The sequence below is a fragment of the Diceros bicornis genome, chromosome 36, assembly GCF_020826845.1.
Source record: "Diceros bicornis minor isolate mBicDic1 chromosome 36, mDicBic1.mat.cur, whole genome shotgun sequence".
In the NCBI taxonomy this organism is placed as follows: domain Eukaryota; kingdom Metazoa; phylum Chordata; class Mammalia; order Perissodactyla; family Rhinocerotidae; genus Diceros; species Diceros bicornis.
This window is the reverse complement of record NC_080775.1, coordinates 23538712-23557443: the sequence shown is the minus strand read 5'-3', so window position 1 is coordinate 23557443 and position 18732 is coordinate 23538712. Positions and strand designations below refer to the sequence as shown.

Here is an 18732-nt window from a genome sequence, read left to right as displayed (position 1 = left end):
GTTTCTGCTACTAAACATGGCTCTTCTCCCATCATTTTCTCCTTTGGATTAGAATAAATTAATAGCTTTAAAGAGGAAATTCTTCGCTGTGTCTATTTCCTTTACTATAATTTATAAACTTTTCGTTTATGTATTTATTTACAAAACATATATAATTATTCAAAACCTATCCCTTCTACAACATTAGCCTTTTAATCGGACCTCCACCATGGCCTAAGGTCTCCACTAACTGAATGGTCTATGGTCTCAGTGCATCTTTAGTTCCAATTAGCCTCATCTTCCAGGCTTCGCTGATACATATATCCATGAATACAGATGTGTATTTGGGAATTCCAAACACTTTCACATATATAGGTTGATCTGGGTTCAAACAAATGTGATAGACAAAACCTGATTAATTTGGAATTTTTTATACATGATGGAGGGACTACATCTAGTCCCCAAGATATAAACTGATACCCTGAGATCTACAGCTGAGGAGTAATCCAGTGCAATAGGAGTTCTGCTGTGATACAATTAAATTCATCAAAAATAAGTCATAAAGATGCTATTACATATTATGTTACACATTATATATATATGTTAATATATTTATATTAAATATAAATGTGATTGATGCTATTGTCCAGATAGGTATAAAATGCTATGTACAACAAAGTTAATGAAACCATTAACTACACTTGAGAGAGCTGATATAAGAAAATGGGGGATTTCCTTCTTAAATTAGATTCCACAGCCAAAATCTGGATAAACCAAACACCCCAGCAGGTGCTAGAACTAAGATGCTACAACGAAGGGAAGTGACATATGCCACTTCTGGGCCAAAATATTTAAGAGCCTGTGCACAACCCATTAGCTCTCTCTCTTTCTCTGCCATGGCGACTTGGAATCTGTGTGTTAAGATGGCATCACTACAAGATAGAAGTAGCCTGAATCATTAAGTCATTGCAAGGACAACCTCTCTGGAGAGTTGCCCAAACAACAGACTTTGTGTGTGTGAAAAACAAAACATTTTTGTGTCATACCATACACACACACACACACACAACCCACAGGGTTTATTTGTTATGCAGCATAATCAAGACTATCCTGATTAATACATCAGTTTTAAGGTATACATGTTCTACTGGCTCCTTTCTTATTATAACTCACACTTGAATGGGGCCAATTAGCTACTGAAAACCAGCACGCAGAAGGGAGAAGTCAGCAGAGGCAGCTTGCACCCTGGTCTCTGGTTTGTGACATCAAATGCCCTCTCCACAAAAATTTGTTACTTGCTTTGCCCTAAAAGCATGACATCGTCACTCTTTAGTTTGTGGCATTCAGTGTCTGTGAGGCACACAGCAAAGCCCTTTAAATCACAGGCTTTCAGTGACTGGATGTGCTGTGATCTGGTAATCACGGCCTCCTGTCTTCTATTAACCCTGCTTTATATCCAAAAAGCTTCGTCTATTGAAGGTGAGGTCAAGACTGCACAAATTGTTGGTAGCATAATTTCCTCCTTTAATTCTACTTTCCCTTCCTACATTCTGTCTCCACAAAGACATTCCCTAGTCCCCCAAAGCCATTCCATGGGTCCTGATCATTTCCTTGTTTTGTTCAAGATGGAGTTTTTTTTTCTCTCTCTTTCCATCGTTAATACCCTTAACTGTTTTCAGACAGTTTTGAGGGAACAGGAGTAAAAATGCCACTATTCAACCAACTTGAAGTAGTGTTTGCTCTCTGAGTGTTTTCTTCTTAAGACCTATTTTTCTCATTCGAATGCAGTTAAGATTTCTCCTGTTCTCTGTCTTTAACTGTGTAATTTTCCATGATTCTTGACAAAATCAAGTACAGCAGTCCCCCCTTATCAGAAGTTTTGCTTTCCGAGGTTACAGATACCCATAGTCAACCACAGTTTGGAAGCTGACCATCTCCTTTTGACATATCGCCAGAAGGTCAACAGTAGCCTAACACTACGTCACAATGCCTACGTCATTCCCCTCACTTCATCTCATCACGTACGCACTGTATCATCTCACATCACCACAAGAAGAGTGAATACAGTACTATAAGATATTTTGAGAGAGAGAGACAGAGACTACATTCACATAACTTGTATTACACTGTATTGTTATAATTGTTCTGTTTTATTATTAATTAGGGTTCGGTACTATCCATGGTTTCAAGCATCTACTGGGGGTCTTCGAATGTATCCCCCAGCAGATATACTGTATATACCTTCTTTAAAGGAGATGTCAGTCACAGTAATGGCTAATGTTGAGTCTGAACCAAAGCCACTAGTTTTAAATTCCATAGAACAACTGTAATGAATAAAGTTCTTTAGAGGTTGCTAAAAAAGAGTAGAATGAACTAGAACTTGGGATGTTTATGAATAAACAGACTGATAGATATTTTCCTTATTTTCATTTTCATAATTGGCAGCATAGTTACATTTCAGCGCCAGATACACTGGACTACAGTAGACAATGGTAAGTGGTGCCAGACTAACCAGGCACTGAGAAAACAGCCCCAGGGCTATTTCCTACAAACACAAAGGAGAGGCTGTTGATGAGGGGCATTCGGACAGCAGCACAGCCCTGGTCTGAGGGAAGGTCTTTCCTCCTAAGGTTAGACCACATTAGGTAATAAGAATACACATAAATTAATTGTAACCACAAAGCAGGTACTATATACCTAGTTAGTTAAATAGAAATTCTGTGAGTAATGGGGAATGAAGATTGAAAAATTACTTTCAAAAGGGTTTCTGAAACTAGGAGTGGAGAGCTGGCTTCTGCAGGCGAGAGTGCAGCTGGACACATTTCTTTATTGGTGAAGACATGAAAAGAAGAGCATTTCCAAATTGTATGGAGTGACCATGACTGAGAGACTGCTGAACTACAGACCTTCCTGAACTCAGAGCTATTTCAAAAAAGTAACTTTCTTTCAATGTAAAATACATCGAATACATATTAAATATACACTGAAAATATACTGAATACATACAGGAATCTATTTTCTGTGGTTTTCTCATATGCTCTGGAATTGAATAAAATTTATCTTTTTAAAGAAATGGCAATGGAAAGTCTCTATTGCTTGACTCACTGTAATCTACATAATTTGTTACCAAAATTTTAGAAAAATGAAAGGTGGAGGAAGCAAACACCAAGGTCAATAATTAATGGAAAGACCACCAACATTGGAAATTCTGACTGGTTCAAATGCTGGCTTCTTAACTTGAGGAAAATTACTTAGCCTTTCTTAGCTTCTTAGCCTCAATCTCTTCTGACAGCCCAAACTGCAACCAATCTCTTATTTCTTGGATTTCCCATCCCTCTCTATCTGTACCACTCAATGGTATCTGTCAAATTCTAATGTATTAGAAATATTGGCTCATTCATTCATTCAACAAAAATGGATCATGCCTAACTTAGGTTGTGCAGTCCTTCAAATGCTGAGTTTACAAAGGCGATTAAGACAAGGTTCTCGCCCTCCAGAAAACATATTCTAGATGGGAGAAAGAAATATAAATAAAAGTACAATAAAGGCATGATTAGATGCTACAATACAGGTACTGCGAGATGTTATGACCAGCTCAGAAGATGTGATATTTGGGCTGGATCTTGAAGGATTAGTCTCTGTATATAAATGCCTTATTTCTTTTACCACCTTGAAGGCAGGGCCATACCTCATCGTTTGTATGCCTCACAATGCCTTTACCGTGGTAGGTGCCAAATAAATATATATAGGATGAATAAGTGAAAGAAATACAAATTTTAAGCTTTTAATGAAGGAAAAATACAAATAAATTTCAGAAATATAATAAAATTACACTCTGACAATGGGAAAAAGAAAGTTCAGGTACTCAAATATGTGTCGATAAAAAAGTAAAATGACTTTAAATACTAATTTGAAAATAAGAGACCCTGAGACTCTTCTTTTGGACACCATAAACCAGAATATTGTAATGCCAAGAGTTGCCATTGAAACAATAAGAGGTTCTACCATTTTCTTTCTCAATACCCTATGATATAGGTACTATTGTCCTCGGACAAATGAGGGAACTGCAACAGAGAAAGATTAAGTCTTTAGCACCAAATCACACAATTAGCACGTGGTGGAGGCTGGATTCCAACCCAGTCCTGCCTGACCCCAGAGCCAAGCCCTTCGCTGCCAGGTGACGTAGCTTCAGTCTGACTGCCCCGTACAAGTATGTTACAGCTACTATTATGCAGATAAGCACTATGCTACAATAATGGTCATGTGCATTTTCTGAAGATAGTAGAAGAGAGTTAAGGAAACATCTTTGCTTTTCAATCATTGAGACTGAAAGAAAATTCTTGATTGACTTATTAATTAAAACTCTTTGATTCCGTTAGTACCAAGATACTTCCTGTAAGGCGCTAGATACAGCATTTTCCACATCTTGTTCTTGGTTCCCCACATTGGCACTCTTCTCACTAAGGCCTCTTCTCCGGGAGGCAGCCAGGAAAACAGCCACTAGAAGACTATGTGGTATTTAGAACCTCAATATGGAGAAGTGCATAGATTTGGGTTATTGGGATTCCTCCTTATGGCTGGTGATGTGATCTTGCAAAGGAAGCCTAGAATAATCCATTGTCAGAAGGTCAGGGAGGAACAAAGGGTCGTGGAGAAAAGGACAGGAAAGAGGAAATGGGCAGCAGGAGAAAAAGAATGAAAAAGACAGAAGATGACATTCTGACCACAGGAATTTCCTAGACCATTGCCTAAGCTTATCTCTGATGTTTACAACACAGCAGTGGAATGAAAAATGTATACACAGATCCATGCATCAAAATCTTTCCCCTTTTGGATGCTCAGCTTGGAATATACAAGAATTCATCCTGATCTACCCAGCGAAGGGACAGCTAACCAGCCACGACCGGACAACACCTATAGTGGAGATTACGTGACAGAAGACCCGAGTTTGAGGTCACTAAGGCACATTCATTGTTTCCTGTCATCTGATATCATGCACCCTTTACAACCTTCTGGTTATATTTAGGCTCCCCATGTAATAGTTTTAGCCAAAGTCACCATTATCATAGTAGTAGCAATAACTGTTGTTAGTGCGTGGAGTGGATTTCGACGTCTAGACCCCGTATGCAGCAGAGCTGAACCCTGCCTGGTCTCTCTGCACCATCCTCTCACTTCCGGCGCTCTATAAGACAATGCTCTGCTGCTATTCATAGGGTTTTCATGGCCAATTTTTTCGGAAGTGGGTGGCCGGGTCCTTCTTCCTAGTCTGTCTTAGTTTGGAAGCTCTGCTGACACCTGTCCAGACACACGGGTGACCCTGCTGGTATTTGAAATCCCGGTGGCAGAGCTTTCAGCATCCCAGCAACACGCAGCTGCCACAGTATGACAACCCACAGAGAGGTGGTGTGGGTCCCTGACCTAGAAATGAACCCAGGCCAAGGGGCTGAGAGCGCCGAATCTTAACCACTAGACCCCAGGGCTGGCTAGTAGCAATAATTGTGACATCACAAATAATAACATTAATTATAATAATTGAAATATTTTTAACATGAAACACATACCATTTTTGACAGACTCTTTTCTATATTTCTCAGCAAAATCAATACATTTTAACTCTAAGAAACTATATTCTCCCTTCTCACTCAACACATAAACAATTTTCTAGCCTCTTTCATCCTGACCCTCTCCATAGTCACACAGACACACACACATACACTCACCATGTCCCTTACACCCCATGTACAGACCATATTATCTCTATAAGCAATGATCTTCAACTTATAGAATAGTGGAATAGACAAGGATTCTGAGCTCAGACTTAACCAGATTCAAACTGCAACTTTTCCTTAGTAAACTGTGCAATTGTAACTATAGAGTTTGAGTTTCCTCATCTGAACCACTTTGGATCAAGTACGGTGCCTCACAAAAAATGACAGAGGAGAGGCACACACCCATTCCATTACTTAAGTGGAGAGTGACCCTGCTACCAATAGTAAAAAGGGGTATTTTTGCTATACGTCAATTATATCTCCATAAAACTGGGGAAAATTTTTAAAGTAAATAAAAAAAATTAAAAGAAAATAGGGATTATTTTCTTTATATGCTTGAAAGGAAGATGGCCTTCCTTTTCTTAATTGCTGAAGAATTAATCCACTCATCTCTACATTAACCAGGATTCCTGTTTCTTTTCTCCTCTCTGGGTCTCCTGCCTTTTGGCAATGTGAACAAAAAACCAAATGTAAAGTCCACAAAGCACATTTCACATTTTTAGGCACTCTGAAAAAGATTTCATAGAAGAGAAGGTTGAATTAAGGGAGAAAATGAGATTGAGGATAATGTATAGATTTAAATTATTCAGGCTGATGCCAATCTCCATTTCCATGGATGACCAAAAGCTGAGTGAGTTAGAGATCATTTTTATAACTAACTAGCCAGCAAGCTAGCAGACTTAAAACACTGAACTTGCCTCTCGACCTGGAGTGTCGAAATCACTAAAACAGCCTGCCCTCCTCCCCAACCACGCATATCGCTAAGTGCTCTGCCTCCTTTATGATGTTCTCCATTCTCAAAGGTCGATCTGATAACAGGCCTATGAGGGCTACAGAGGAGGCCTCCCATCTCCTGTGACCTCAAAGCTGCGCCATGTGCTAAAAAGTCATTGCACACAGGCAAGAAACAAAAACATCCTAAGCCACAGTTGGGTAATATCTGCATGGCTGTCAAGACAACCTAAGAAAACAGGTAGCCGAAGACAGCAGAAAGCCATGCATGCAAAAAGAAAACAGCTCTGATTAAAAAGACAAAAAAGCGAGCAGAAACAAAACCCTAAAGTCAGCTTCTTAAGGAAAAGGGGTTTATCATAAGTCTATCTCTGTGCTCTATTTTACCCTGAAAATGTGTTTATGTATTCATTCATTCATTCATTCAATCACTGTGCTAAGCACTCATACCATCAGGATGCACAGTAGTTGGTCCTATGCTTTACTCAGTCAAGCAGTACCCATTCGTTGCCTGCACTTTAGCTGTATTTGTCGTTGAACATGGGGACACTCTTTTGGGGCAAGTGCATACTCTCTGGCTCTCTCCTCTCTGGCCTCCTGTTCTCTTGCTGTGCTGGCAAAGAGGGCTAAGCTCTCAGGCCAAACCTTTTCTACAGCCTGACCCCTCCAACTCAGCCCCAAAAGAGATCTGGATCAACTCAATGGTGGGCTCAGTGCACTCAACCATTTTTTCCCCTTTAAACTGCAGGTCACTTTGCTTTCCCTCATGTTCATTAAAGAATAAGCTTTGCAGAGTGACATGGCAGCACATTCGTACCTGGTCTCTCAGCCTCTCTTGGTGGCCCATGATTGCTGTGGCATGATGTGGGTATTTCTGCTTTAGATGTTCTAGGAAAGCTTCTCTCTTCCTGTCCATCTCAGATGTCTGCATTCCCAGGATTTCTTTGGAACTTCGGGGCCCACCTAGAGTGTGTCTCCTTGGGATATTTCGGGAAGACTTGGAAACTGAAACCCGACTGTTCCCATTAGAAAGGCGTTCCTTAGTTCTGCGACATTCTGCATCTTCTGATGTTACATGCAGATTGCTTTTTCCTTGTTCTGAAAGACAGAAAAAAAAATTCAGTTTACAATGAATGATTTCACACTAGAAATCTCATTTACAGAACACCAAGAGGGTCTGTGGCAGCTGTTAATGTATGAATGTAACTTAGCAGAGTTTTTCATTTTGAGGCAAGAAGGGGAAAAAAATCAACAATCAAAAGGAATATGAAAAATCACACTTTAGAAATAAAGATGTTGCAGCAAAAACTCTACTATTTCTGACTCTTTCTCTGAGGCTATTCAAAATGAGAACACTAGGGCAGACTAGTCTGCAGGCAATTGAGTTATACTTTACCTTCATCTGTAATTTAGAAAAGTTAACTCCAGTGATCCTGGTTACAGTTTCAACCTGGTAACAGGACTTTTATATCTTTACAACCCGAAGGTAGTTTCTGAAACACCTGTTTCATCTCCAAGACCAAAAATAGCTATTATAATCATTGGCATGTGAACCAGTTGAAAATTCTATTTCCCCCTATTCACATAGACCAGGTAAGCATAAGAATATCATTAGAGGTAATAATCCAGGAGATGTAAAGTAAAGGCTTAGACACATTTTCCTTGAAGTAGACTTTATCTGAAACACACAATGAAAAAGGAGGAGATATAGTACATTTTGAAGGCCTTGTCCCAGACACCCTGCCTCTGATCTGGCCTTTAAGGAACAAGCTGATTTCTACCTGGAACGGAGCAACTGAGGCAGGCAAGGACAACGCTTCCAGGGCAGGACACGGAGAGGGAATCTCCATTCGTTTTCAATAGTTGGCAAATGGGGTGTCAAGTTTGAAGATTCCAATTAACTGAGAAAAGGGGGTTACTTCTTAAAAAAGGAACCATGAGGCCAGCCCGGTGGCCCAGAGGTTAAGTGTGCGCGCTCCGCTTGGGCGGCCGGAGGGTTCGCAGGTTCGGATCCTGGGCACGCACCAACACATCGCTTGTCAAGCCATGCTGTGGCGGCGTCCCACATGAAGTAGAGGAAGATGGGCATGGATGTTAGCCCAGGGCCAGTCTTCCTAGGCAAAAAGAGGAGGATCGGCATCGGATGTTAGCTCAGGGCTGATGTTTCTCACAGAAAAAAATAAAAATAAAAAAGAACCAGAATAGGAGGAGAAAGTAAGGAACATTCAGAAGCACTTCAGAAACGTGTCAGCTTCTCTTCACGGGGAGCAGCTCTTATACAGTATTACACATGCAGGCAGAATAAGGTGCCCTTGTCCACTGAATTCCCTGGAAAAAGCACTGGGCTGGGTCTCAGGAGTCCTGCCTTTGATCCCAGACCAGGAACAAACAAGCTGACCTCTCTTAGCCTCACTGTCTTCATTAACAAAATGAGGATGACTGGACTAGCATTAGATATGCAAAGAGTCTTCTAGCTCTAAATCCTTTACATCTACTCTTAATTATTTTTTTTAACTAAGTTTCCAATAAGAGTTTATTTGCCAATTACTGATCTTTAAAACTTAACGTGCAGAAAAAGAGATCCAACATTTGAGAGTTCTGGATTTGAGTCTCAGATAAATAGAGAACCAAACCTTCACACCAGTGATGTAAAGCAACAGGTGTCCAGAATGTAGGTATAAACTAGTTCCTCTAAAGGCAATGCCACCAACAGTTTTTCTCTTCTTTGATTAGAACCGTCTGTGTATAGAACTCTAGGGATGACACCCTTTGGGTAGGCAGAGAAAATATTTTATTCTCAGGCTGGTTTTCCTGTTCTGGTCTTTCACCTCTGGATGTGTGTTCTGAGAATAATTCTTGTTTACCCTTCACTTCTCATTACATTGCTAAGAATAGCATCTCCATCAGACACTGATGAGGAAAGGGAGGGAAAAAACAGTCAGGGTAATGAATTCTTCTACTTTTCATTAGTTTCAGCAGCAAATTTACAAGAGGAAGAAGATGGAACTATTGGTTAAAAAGATATTGGGGGGCCGGCCTGGTGGCGTAGCTGGTAAGTGCATGCACTCCGCTGCGGCGGCCCAGGGCTCGCAGGTTTAGATCCTGGGCGGGCACCGATGCACCGCTCGTCAAACCATGCTGTGGCGGCGTCCCACATAAAGTAGAGGAAGATGGCCATGGATGTTAGCCCAGGGCCAGTCTTCCTCAGCAAAAAGAGGAGGATTGGCATCGGATGTTAGCTCAGAGCTGATCTTTCGCACACAAATAATAATAATAATAATAATAATAATAATAATAAATAAAATTAAAAGATATTGGGAGATTAACTGTAATTTCATTTAATGAAATTATCTTCTCATTACACGGACTTACATGATGGCTACCTGTTTTATGGTCTCTTTTTTTTTGGTGAGGAAGATTAGCCCTGAGCTAACATCTGTTGCCAATTCTCTTTTTGTTGAGGAAGAATGGCCCTGGGCTAACATTCGTGCCCATCTTCCTCTACTTTATATGTGGGATCCTTGCCACAGCATAGTTTGATAAGTGGTGTGGAGGTCCATGCCCAGGATATGAACCCCAGGCCACCAAAGCAAAAAGCACAAACTTAACCACTACACCACCAGGCCAGCCCCTATGATCTCTTCTTTAATAACACAGAAGTAACAGGATCTACTGAATAAAGCTGGATGCAGAAAATGCTGTATCTCAGGTTGGTAAATAAGTGTGCAATCTGAAGAGGTTTGGCTTTACCTTTTGAGTGTGCGTGTGCATATGAGCTTTGTATTAGCCAAAATTGTTGTATACTTGACCTAACTCTGTTGACTTTTAAATGGATTTTTAAGATTACTTTTTTTTTCATTGACGTCTTATTGGCTTATAACATTGTGTGAATTTCAGGTGTACATTATTATATTTCAGTTTCTACATAGACTGCATTGTGTTCACCACCAATAGTCTAGTTTTTATTTGTCACCGTACATATGTGTTCCTTTATCCCTTTTGCCTTCCCCCCACCCGCTTCTCCTCTGGTAACCACTAATCTGTTCTCCTTATCTATGTGTTTGCTTATCTTCCACATACGAGTGAAATCATACGGTACTTATCTTTTTCCATCTGACTTATTTCACTTAGCATAATACCCTTAAGGTCCATCCATGTTGTTGCAAATGGCACAATTTTGTCTTTTGTTTGTGGCTGAGTCGTATTCCATTGTGTGTGTTTGTGTATATATATATATATATTTTTTATATATATATATATATATATACACACCACAATTTCTTTATCAATTCATCCATTGATGGCACTTAGGTTGTTTCCATGTCTTGGCTATTGTGAATAATGCTGTGATGAACATAGTGATGCATAAATCTCTTTAAGTTATTGATTTCATGTTATTTGGATAAATACCCAGTAGTGGAACAGCTGGATCATATGGTATTTTTATTTTTAATTTTTTGAGAAATCTCCACACTGTTTTCCATTGTGGCTGCACAAGTTTGCACTCCCACCAGCAGTGTATGAGAGTTCCCTTCTCTCCACATCCTCTCCAACACTTGTTATTTCTTGTCTTGTTAATTACAGCCATTCTGACAGGTGTGAGGTGATATCTCATTATAGTTTTGATTTGCATTTCCCTAATAATTAGTGATGTTGAACATCTTTTCATGTGCCGGTTGGCCATCTGTATATCTTCTTTGGAAAAATATCTATTCATATCCTCTGCCCATTTTTTGATCAGGCTGTTCATTTTGTTGTTGTTGAAAGATTACTTTTGACATCATTAAAATAATATATTTTTAAAATTACCGAGGACAGCTAGGTTAATTAGCAGGACTGAATCTCTGGAAAGGTGATTTCTTTATATGGGCATAACACACGAGCATCTACATCCACCCATATGGATAAACTCTCATGCACCCCAAATACCAATGACGGGCAGAGAGTCCCATTCTGCCTTGCTACACCACACAGACTCACAAAAACTATTCTGTTTCATCTAAGGATCCTCAGACGAGGTCAAGACAGCCAGAATACTAGCCCCTTGGAGACTGAAAAAAGTTTTCCACTTTCTGCTTTGAAATAAATTGGGAAAGGAGTGAGGAAGGGAGAGGGCTGGGGTTCAGAGTCAATCGTCCGTGAACATTCACCTTCGGGCAGCCCCAACTTACCGACTCGCTAAACCCTCATCTTTGCTAACACTTTGCACTGAGAAGGTCACGCCAACCTTATGTTACTTTTCCGTGTTTTCTTTCTTGTGGATTCTTCTAAAATGTCTCCAGTGGCTTAAGAAGGTTTAATGTGATTTCGAGGAAAGCAGCAAACAGCACCAATGGTTAATGCACCGATGGGTACACGCAGTCCCTTGGCAGATGTGTAATTGCCCTCGTAGCCCACTCCTTCCTGCCCTGCGCCTCACTCCAGCTCTCTATCAGCTCCATCTGCCTCCCATCCCAGCACCACACATCTGTTCCACTTTCACCAGCATCCCCAACAAGCCAGCACCACTTTCCACACAAAGCATCCCGGTCACCTGAGCCTTTTCCTCAGTAAGGCTCAGCCGGTTGGAAGGTGCCAACTCCCATGTCTGAGGGAGAAATGATAACTCTTACCATTCCAGTCTTTGGGGAGAGTGTGGTCTTTCAGCTGAGGAGAACAACTAAGCGGGGACAGAAGCAAACAAGAGAGGGAGGGGACAAAGGACGTTTAGTCACAATTCCACAGCCATGGAGTCAGATCCGAATCCCGCCAGTTCCTCATTAGCCACATGAATAGATTATCCAAACCATCAGAACAGAAATACAGTTCTATTTCTTGTCTGGAATGCGCTTTGGTGCTAACATTTAAATACGGGTGTGTCTCGCTCTTTGCTATTCTGGGAATCCCTGTCAAACAAATAATGAAGCTGCAGCATGAAGACCAGGCTTCCAGTTTCCCCTTCCTGCCCCTCCCAGCCTCTGCACAGCCCAGAGCAACTCCTTGTGGCTCGCTTCAGGCGGGACAAAGAGCAACACAGGAGCTTCAAGCAGAGAACAACCCCTCCAACATTCCCTGGAGCAGAAGGGGGCACGATGAGGGCAGAAGTGCCACAGAGAGACTCTTCCGAGTTTCAAAGGGCTTCCTGGCTGGGATGTAGACATTCTGGAAATTGAAAGTAGAAAGTAGGGTCTGGGATGGGTACTTCCAGGGTTATGGAAGATGGGTCGTCCACCCAGCAAGTTATCCTGCGGGCAGGCGACCCCAGGAGCTGCCGAGGCTGGCTTCTAGGCCACAACTCAGGTTGCTTTGTTGGGTCAGCTGACCTACAGCAAGGAATTTGGGTCTCTGTATCATTCAGGCATTCCACGCCTGCTTTGTACTTGAGAGCCAGCAACAGGGCTGCTGGCTTCCCTGAGATTTTATTCCTGGGTCAGGATTAGGTAGGCCACGGCCTCTTAGAGAAGGAGTCTCTCACTCCTTTATAGTGGCTTCTGGTTAGCTGTCTCTAAGATGTAGCTTTTTATAATGTGCCAAAAGGGTCATAGGAACATCATGGGGAGTTGCTGTTTTGTCTGGCTGTACAACCTACCAGCCTACCGTGGTAGCAACAGTATTTTGTCTGTCTATGAATTCAAATCACAATATCCTCCTGCTGCACACACAGGAAGACTGCATGTTCTAGAATCCTTGGTTTAGTTGGGACCTTGTACTAATTCCAGTCAATGCAATGCGGGCAGAAGCGATATGGGCCACCTTTAGTCCTGGCCCCTGGACCTCCTGCACAATCTTCCACGCTCTTTCTCTTTCCTCCTTGGCCAGTTGAATGCAAAAGCTCCAATGGAAGCCTTCAAGGCCTAGGGGAACGGGGTCGTGACTAGAGAGAAGGAGCTTGGGTCCCAGAGTCAGCCAGAGGTAGGCCACCCAGGAGATCCACCTGGCCAGGAATGTCCACATTCCACTGAGTTCAAAAAATTAACCTTGATTATGCTAAACCACAGAGATTAGGGGGTTGTTAGTGCAATCAGCCTATCTGACTAATATATGTCACATATTCTGTTGAGGGCCCAGAGGGTTCCTCAGTTTTCCAGCTCCCTTGTTAATATCATAAAGATCACCATATACAAACTGGTATAGAAATTACAGCTAAAACCAGACCACTGTATTCTTCTAAAAAATCCTTAAAAATTAAGAAAGTGATGAAGAGGGTTTTTGGTATAGATTTTAGGCAAAATAGGAACAGCCCCTCACCCACTCAGAAAACCATTCTTGTCTCAAGTGTTGGTTAGTTGATTGACTCATTCATTCATTTGCACAAATATTTATTGAGTACCTGCTCTGTACACTGAAAGGAGTTAGGAGATGTAGTGAAGTGGTGATCCAGACAGACTTAATTCCCTTCCCTCATAGAGGATCCATATTATAATTAGGGAGAAGACAACAAACAAATAACATGCAATATAAACGTCACGTAGTGATAAGTGCTCTGAAGGATAAAACAGGATAAGGGACAGAGACCGATGGGGCAATTTTAGAGGAGACTTCTGAGAAAGACCTGACTGTCTGGGACTCCCCAAGCTTGCACTCGGTGGGGCTGCCAATAACAACTATTTTTTATTCCAGCTTTGTTGAGATGTAACTAACATATTACATTGTCTGAGTTGAAGGTATACAATCTATTGATCTGGTACACTTAGACATTGCAAAATGATTGCACATAGTGAATATTAAGTATCTTAAAAGCTGGTGAATCAGGGAGTGGGAGAGGCAAGCAGGTGGGCTGACAGCACTTCACCTGCATAGGGGTTTCAAGACCTTAGCGGCCAGAGCAAAAGCAGACACCTCGGGGCTGCTGTGGGCACATATATGCATCCCAAGGAACTCCCAGGACCCCTCTAAGGAGCCCATAGCCTTCAGAGGAAGTATGATATAGTTAGATTCAAATTCAACCAATAATTATTGAACACCTACTCACAATGCACTTAGCAGTACTCTTTCATGCTGTTATTTACCCAGTATAGCCTGCCTATTCAGTCATGGAAACCTCATTGATTAGAGCTATTCTTGAGGCAACCATATGGCCCAGTTTGCGAAAACACTTCTGGGTTACAACTGTTGTTGCAGCGAAATTATTTATAGTGTTCCCTTTCACTCTGAGAAGTGTCTCAGTTTGGACAATCAAGTTACATGATCACTAAGGGATCCTTATCTATAGTAGATTGATAAACTCAAAGCCCTGGGGTGTTATAATTAGCCTTTTGTTCAACAAATATTTATTGAGTGCCTTCTGCATACCTGGTGCTCTGTTAGGGGCCGGGGATGTAACCATGAAGAAGACATGCCTTTGCCCTGGAATACCACATGGAAATTGGTTGAAATATATACATAAACACGATCAATTGAGAGTGCAATGCCAGGAATGGACATGTAGCACTATGGGTGATGTTAGGATTAGAGAGCCTCCCTTATGTGGTCCTCACGCTGATCAAAGAACTGGAAATGAAGCCACACTCCTTTACAGCATCATTTCCACCCAGAACTCAACGGAATCTTAAAATCTAACCTGGGTTCGTATCCCTCTTTCACTATCTCTCCAGCCACCCCTTCCAAGCTCCCTGACATCTAAATGCTGGAGTGGCCCAGGGCGCATCTCTTGGATCTTTCTTTTGGCACATAGACCCAATCCTAGCCCATCTCTCATCGGACGCCCCAGTCCTCTCTCCACAATTCCAGTCACAAATATCCAGATCACAATCAACATCTCCATGTCGATGCCTGATAAACCTCCCAATACTAACACATCCAAAAGATTTTCTGCACTCCACCCACTTCCAAACCATAAATACCCTCTTATCTACTCCTCTCAAATGCCTTCCCATTTAAGTACATAAATGGCAACTCCACTCTTCCGGCTACATAGACCAAAATTTCTGAAGTCATCTTTGCCTCCTCTGTTTCTCTTATATCCCCTATCCAATCCCTCGGCAATTCTTTTGGCTTTACCTTCAACGTCCATCTAGCATCTGACATCTTATCACCCCCTGCTCCACTGCCCCCCGGGCCAAGCTGTGCCATTTCTTGCCTGTTTTACTGTGGAAGTATTACCCTTTATGGGACAACTCAGACCTGCCAGCAGCTCCCTACCTTCCTTGAAATAAAAGCTCAAGTCCTTACCATAGTGTCACAGGCCATACATGACCTGGCCTGGGATTACCTCTTAACCTCTTTTCTTCCCATCTGTCTCCCATATTTTTGCTGTTCTTTGAACACATCCTTGCTATTCCCTCCCTCACTTCTTCTGGGTATTGGGTGAGGCTCTCCCTGTTAATCCTATCTATAGTTTCACCCCGTGCGCTCCCTATTCAATTTCCAGGCCTTATTTTTCCCCACAGCCTGATTTCTATCTAATAGGGCTGCTAGATAAAATACAAGATGCCCAGTTAAATTTGAATTTCAGATAAATAACAATTTTTTTAGCATAAGTATGTCCCAAATATGGCATGGGATATACTTATCCTAAAAATTATTTGTTGTTTATCTGAAATTCCAATTTAACTGGGCATCCTATATTTCTATTTGCTAAATCTGGCGACCCTGACATCTAACAGGCTATATAGTTTACTTATTTGTTCACTGTCTATCTCTACCACGCCCTCCCCCTCAAACTTGGCCCTTAGAATGTAAGTTCAATGAAGGCAAGTATTTTTAGTCAACTTTGTCCACTGCTGGATTTCCAGTAGCTAAAAGAGTGACTACCACATAACAGATGGTCAATATTCATTGAATGAATGAAGACATGAATAAAGTGATCACACTCCCTCAGTCTGACCATCTCCAGCCTCTGAAGCGTCTTTGAATTGCTGTGGTTGTTTGAAAGTTATTTCTTAAGTTGGTCCCATTCTAATAGCCCCTGATGTTCTGAGTCATTTCTTTCAGCAGAGGCCCAGAGGTTGAACTCCTGCTGTAGGATTCAGTCCTATCAAACTGGGGAGGGAGGAGGGGGGAGCTTATCTCCTGCTGGACCCCACTGACCAGGCCCCTCCAGGAGAGGGCTCTGCTTTGGAAGCACAGATACCCAGACCAATGACTAGAAGACTCAGGGATTCTCCAGGGTTTACTAAGCTTCAAGTTGCCTGCATTTCCCTGGGGCTTTCTCTCTCTTGTAATTGCATTTTCTTCTGTCTGGCTTAGTTTTACATTTTCAGTGGGGATGAGTCATTTGTTACTTCCCTTTTGCCTTTTTACAAAACACACACCTTTTCCCCTGTGCATAATCCCTACTCCCACGCAGCGCACTGCAGCCCCACAAGCATGTCTTCTAGTTACTAACTGGCCCCTGGATGAACCTGCGGTAGGGTGGGCGGGGGTGGTTCTGGATTGTGCGGTTTATGAACATGCTGCCTATATGATACTATGGGAGAAATTCGGGCACCACAGGCTTCAGACACTGGAGAGCAGAGAAGTCCTTTCTCCACCCAACCCCACTGCGAAATCTCTTTGGAACAACATAAGCTTCTGGAAATTCCCTACGGAAAAGACAAGTCTATTGTAAATACAATTAAAGGGAAACCGCCTGGAGAAAATTTACCAAAATTGTCTCACAACTCCCAACTTTTGAATTAAAGCACACAGAAGATTCACAGAGTTCCATCTATCGTCCAGATGTACAAATGCGCCCCCGCTGTTCTGATCTGTAAAATCAAACACCTCTTAGCTCTGTGATTTAACTCTAAAATGCCACAAAACTTGCATCCAATATGCATTTGCCTCATGGAATCCCCCAACCAATGAATGGAAATGCTGCCGTCCCAAACAGAGCTTCACAGAAGCAGCTCTTTGCTCCCACGACGGGAGCAATGAGTATGAAAAGCCGCTTTTTGCGATATATTTGGCATTGCCTAGAGATACCGCACATCCTGACTGCTTACTGTGCGACAAATGTGACATCACCACGCCACTTCTTTTGCTGCTTAAGAAAATCCTGCCAGAGATAAGGCCAAACCCGAGAAATCGCAGCTCTCCACTCAGTTTTGAAAACACACCACCCCAAGAAATCATGCTTTTTCTTCGCCAGGCGCCCTGTCTCCAGCTATAAAAAGCAGCCCGCGGCGAGGGACACGCGGAACTGTAACTCCATCTTTGAATGAGTCTGTTACTTACCCTGCATCTGTCTGCTGTCTGCTGAGTAAGGGAGGCACGGCTCACATTTCTGGCTTTCATTTTCTTCCATTGTCCCTGCCTACGGCACAAGCTCCTGGCTGCTCTTTAAACTCCAGAGCGCAGTTCTGAAAGCTCCCAGAAAGCGCCTGGAAGGGGGCCCAGAGGGTGGGGAGGAGGGGACGGTGCGAAACCCCACCCCAAACTATTCTCCACTCCGGTGCAAAGTTTCGCTCGCCCGAGAAAATCGCATTCCAGCGCCGGGCCTCCCCGGCCCTCTGTGCTGCGCCCCGCGTCCGCGCGTCCGCCCGCCGGACTGGTCTGGGAGGAGTGGGGGCTGTGCTCCGAGCCCCCGCCGCCGCCCCTGCCCGGCCGGCCCCGCGCCGCGCGCTCCCGGAGGCCCCAACAGGTGATGGGCTTCCCTCCCCGGACCCAGGCTGCCTGCCGCCACCGCCGCGACCCGCCGGGACTCCGCGGCCAGGCGAGGAAGACATGTCACACAAGGTCACCCGCATGAACCTTTGCTGGAAGCCCGTTCTCTGGACTCTAATCTCAGACACAGAACGACCCTCCCCAGTAGGCTGATATCCATAGTAATAAACAACTGCCGAACGTCCCAAATTTCAGTGAAACCCCTTAAAAAAATTTAGAAAGAGTATAAGCTGAATGTTAAGCAAACACTTTCTGACACTGTTTGGAGCCTGATTAACAGACACAAAGAGGCTGTTTACTTTTGACACTATTTCGATCACTTAAGCTGGACTTTAAAAAGAGTTTGTACTCATTTGCCTACACTTCAACTCCTCCCCTTTCCCCAACACACACACACACACACACACACACACACACACACACACACACACACAACTTGATCATAGATCTGAAAAGTAAACTTAGTAAAATCGACCTTGTGAATCTCTCAAGTTAATTACTTTAAAATCTCTGAAAAGCAGTTAAAATGGTTTGCTTCGGATGGGGAGAGTTACATGCAACCTACTTATTCTCCTTTTAAACTACCTACAGATATTTATTTTGTTCTTCACCCAGTCCTTGAAAAACTGGCAAATTTCCCAGAAAGTGAGAAAAGGAGCCACAAAAAAAGGATGGGAAAATAATCTGA

At 42.5% G+C, this 18732-nt stretch overlaps 1 protein-coding gene across 7 annotated transcripts in view; it reads right to left on the bottom strand.

Moving 5' to 3' along the window:
• The window catches only part of KIAA1217 (KIAA1217 ortholog), a 293303-nt gene extending 275345 nt beyond the window's left edge, over nucleotides 1-17958 (bottom strand). For 3 of the 7 annotated variants that reach the window (XM_058532572.1, XM_058532573.1, XM_058532575.1), the window contains exons 1-2: nucleotides 17616-17945; nucleotides 7297-7577 (exon numbers count right to left, since the gene is read on the bottom strand). In XM_058532572.1, coding sequence (XP_058388555.1) covers nucleotides 7297-7577; nucleotides 17616-17685 — 351 coding nt within the window. In that variant the 5' untranslated portion in view covers nucleotides 17686-17945. Of the gene's footprint in view, nucleotides 1-7296; nucleotides 7578-17615 lie in introns of all 7 variants that reach the window. The other 4 variants (XM_058532571.1, XM_058532570.1, XM_058532577.1 and 1 more) reach the window with 4 other exon arrangements.
• Between the last annotated feature and the right edge of the window lie 774 nt (nucleotides 17959-18732).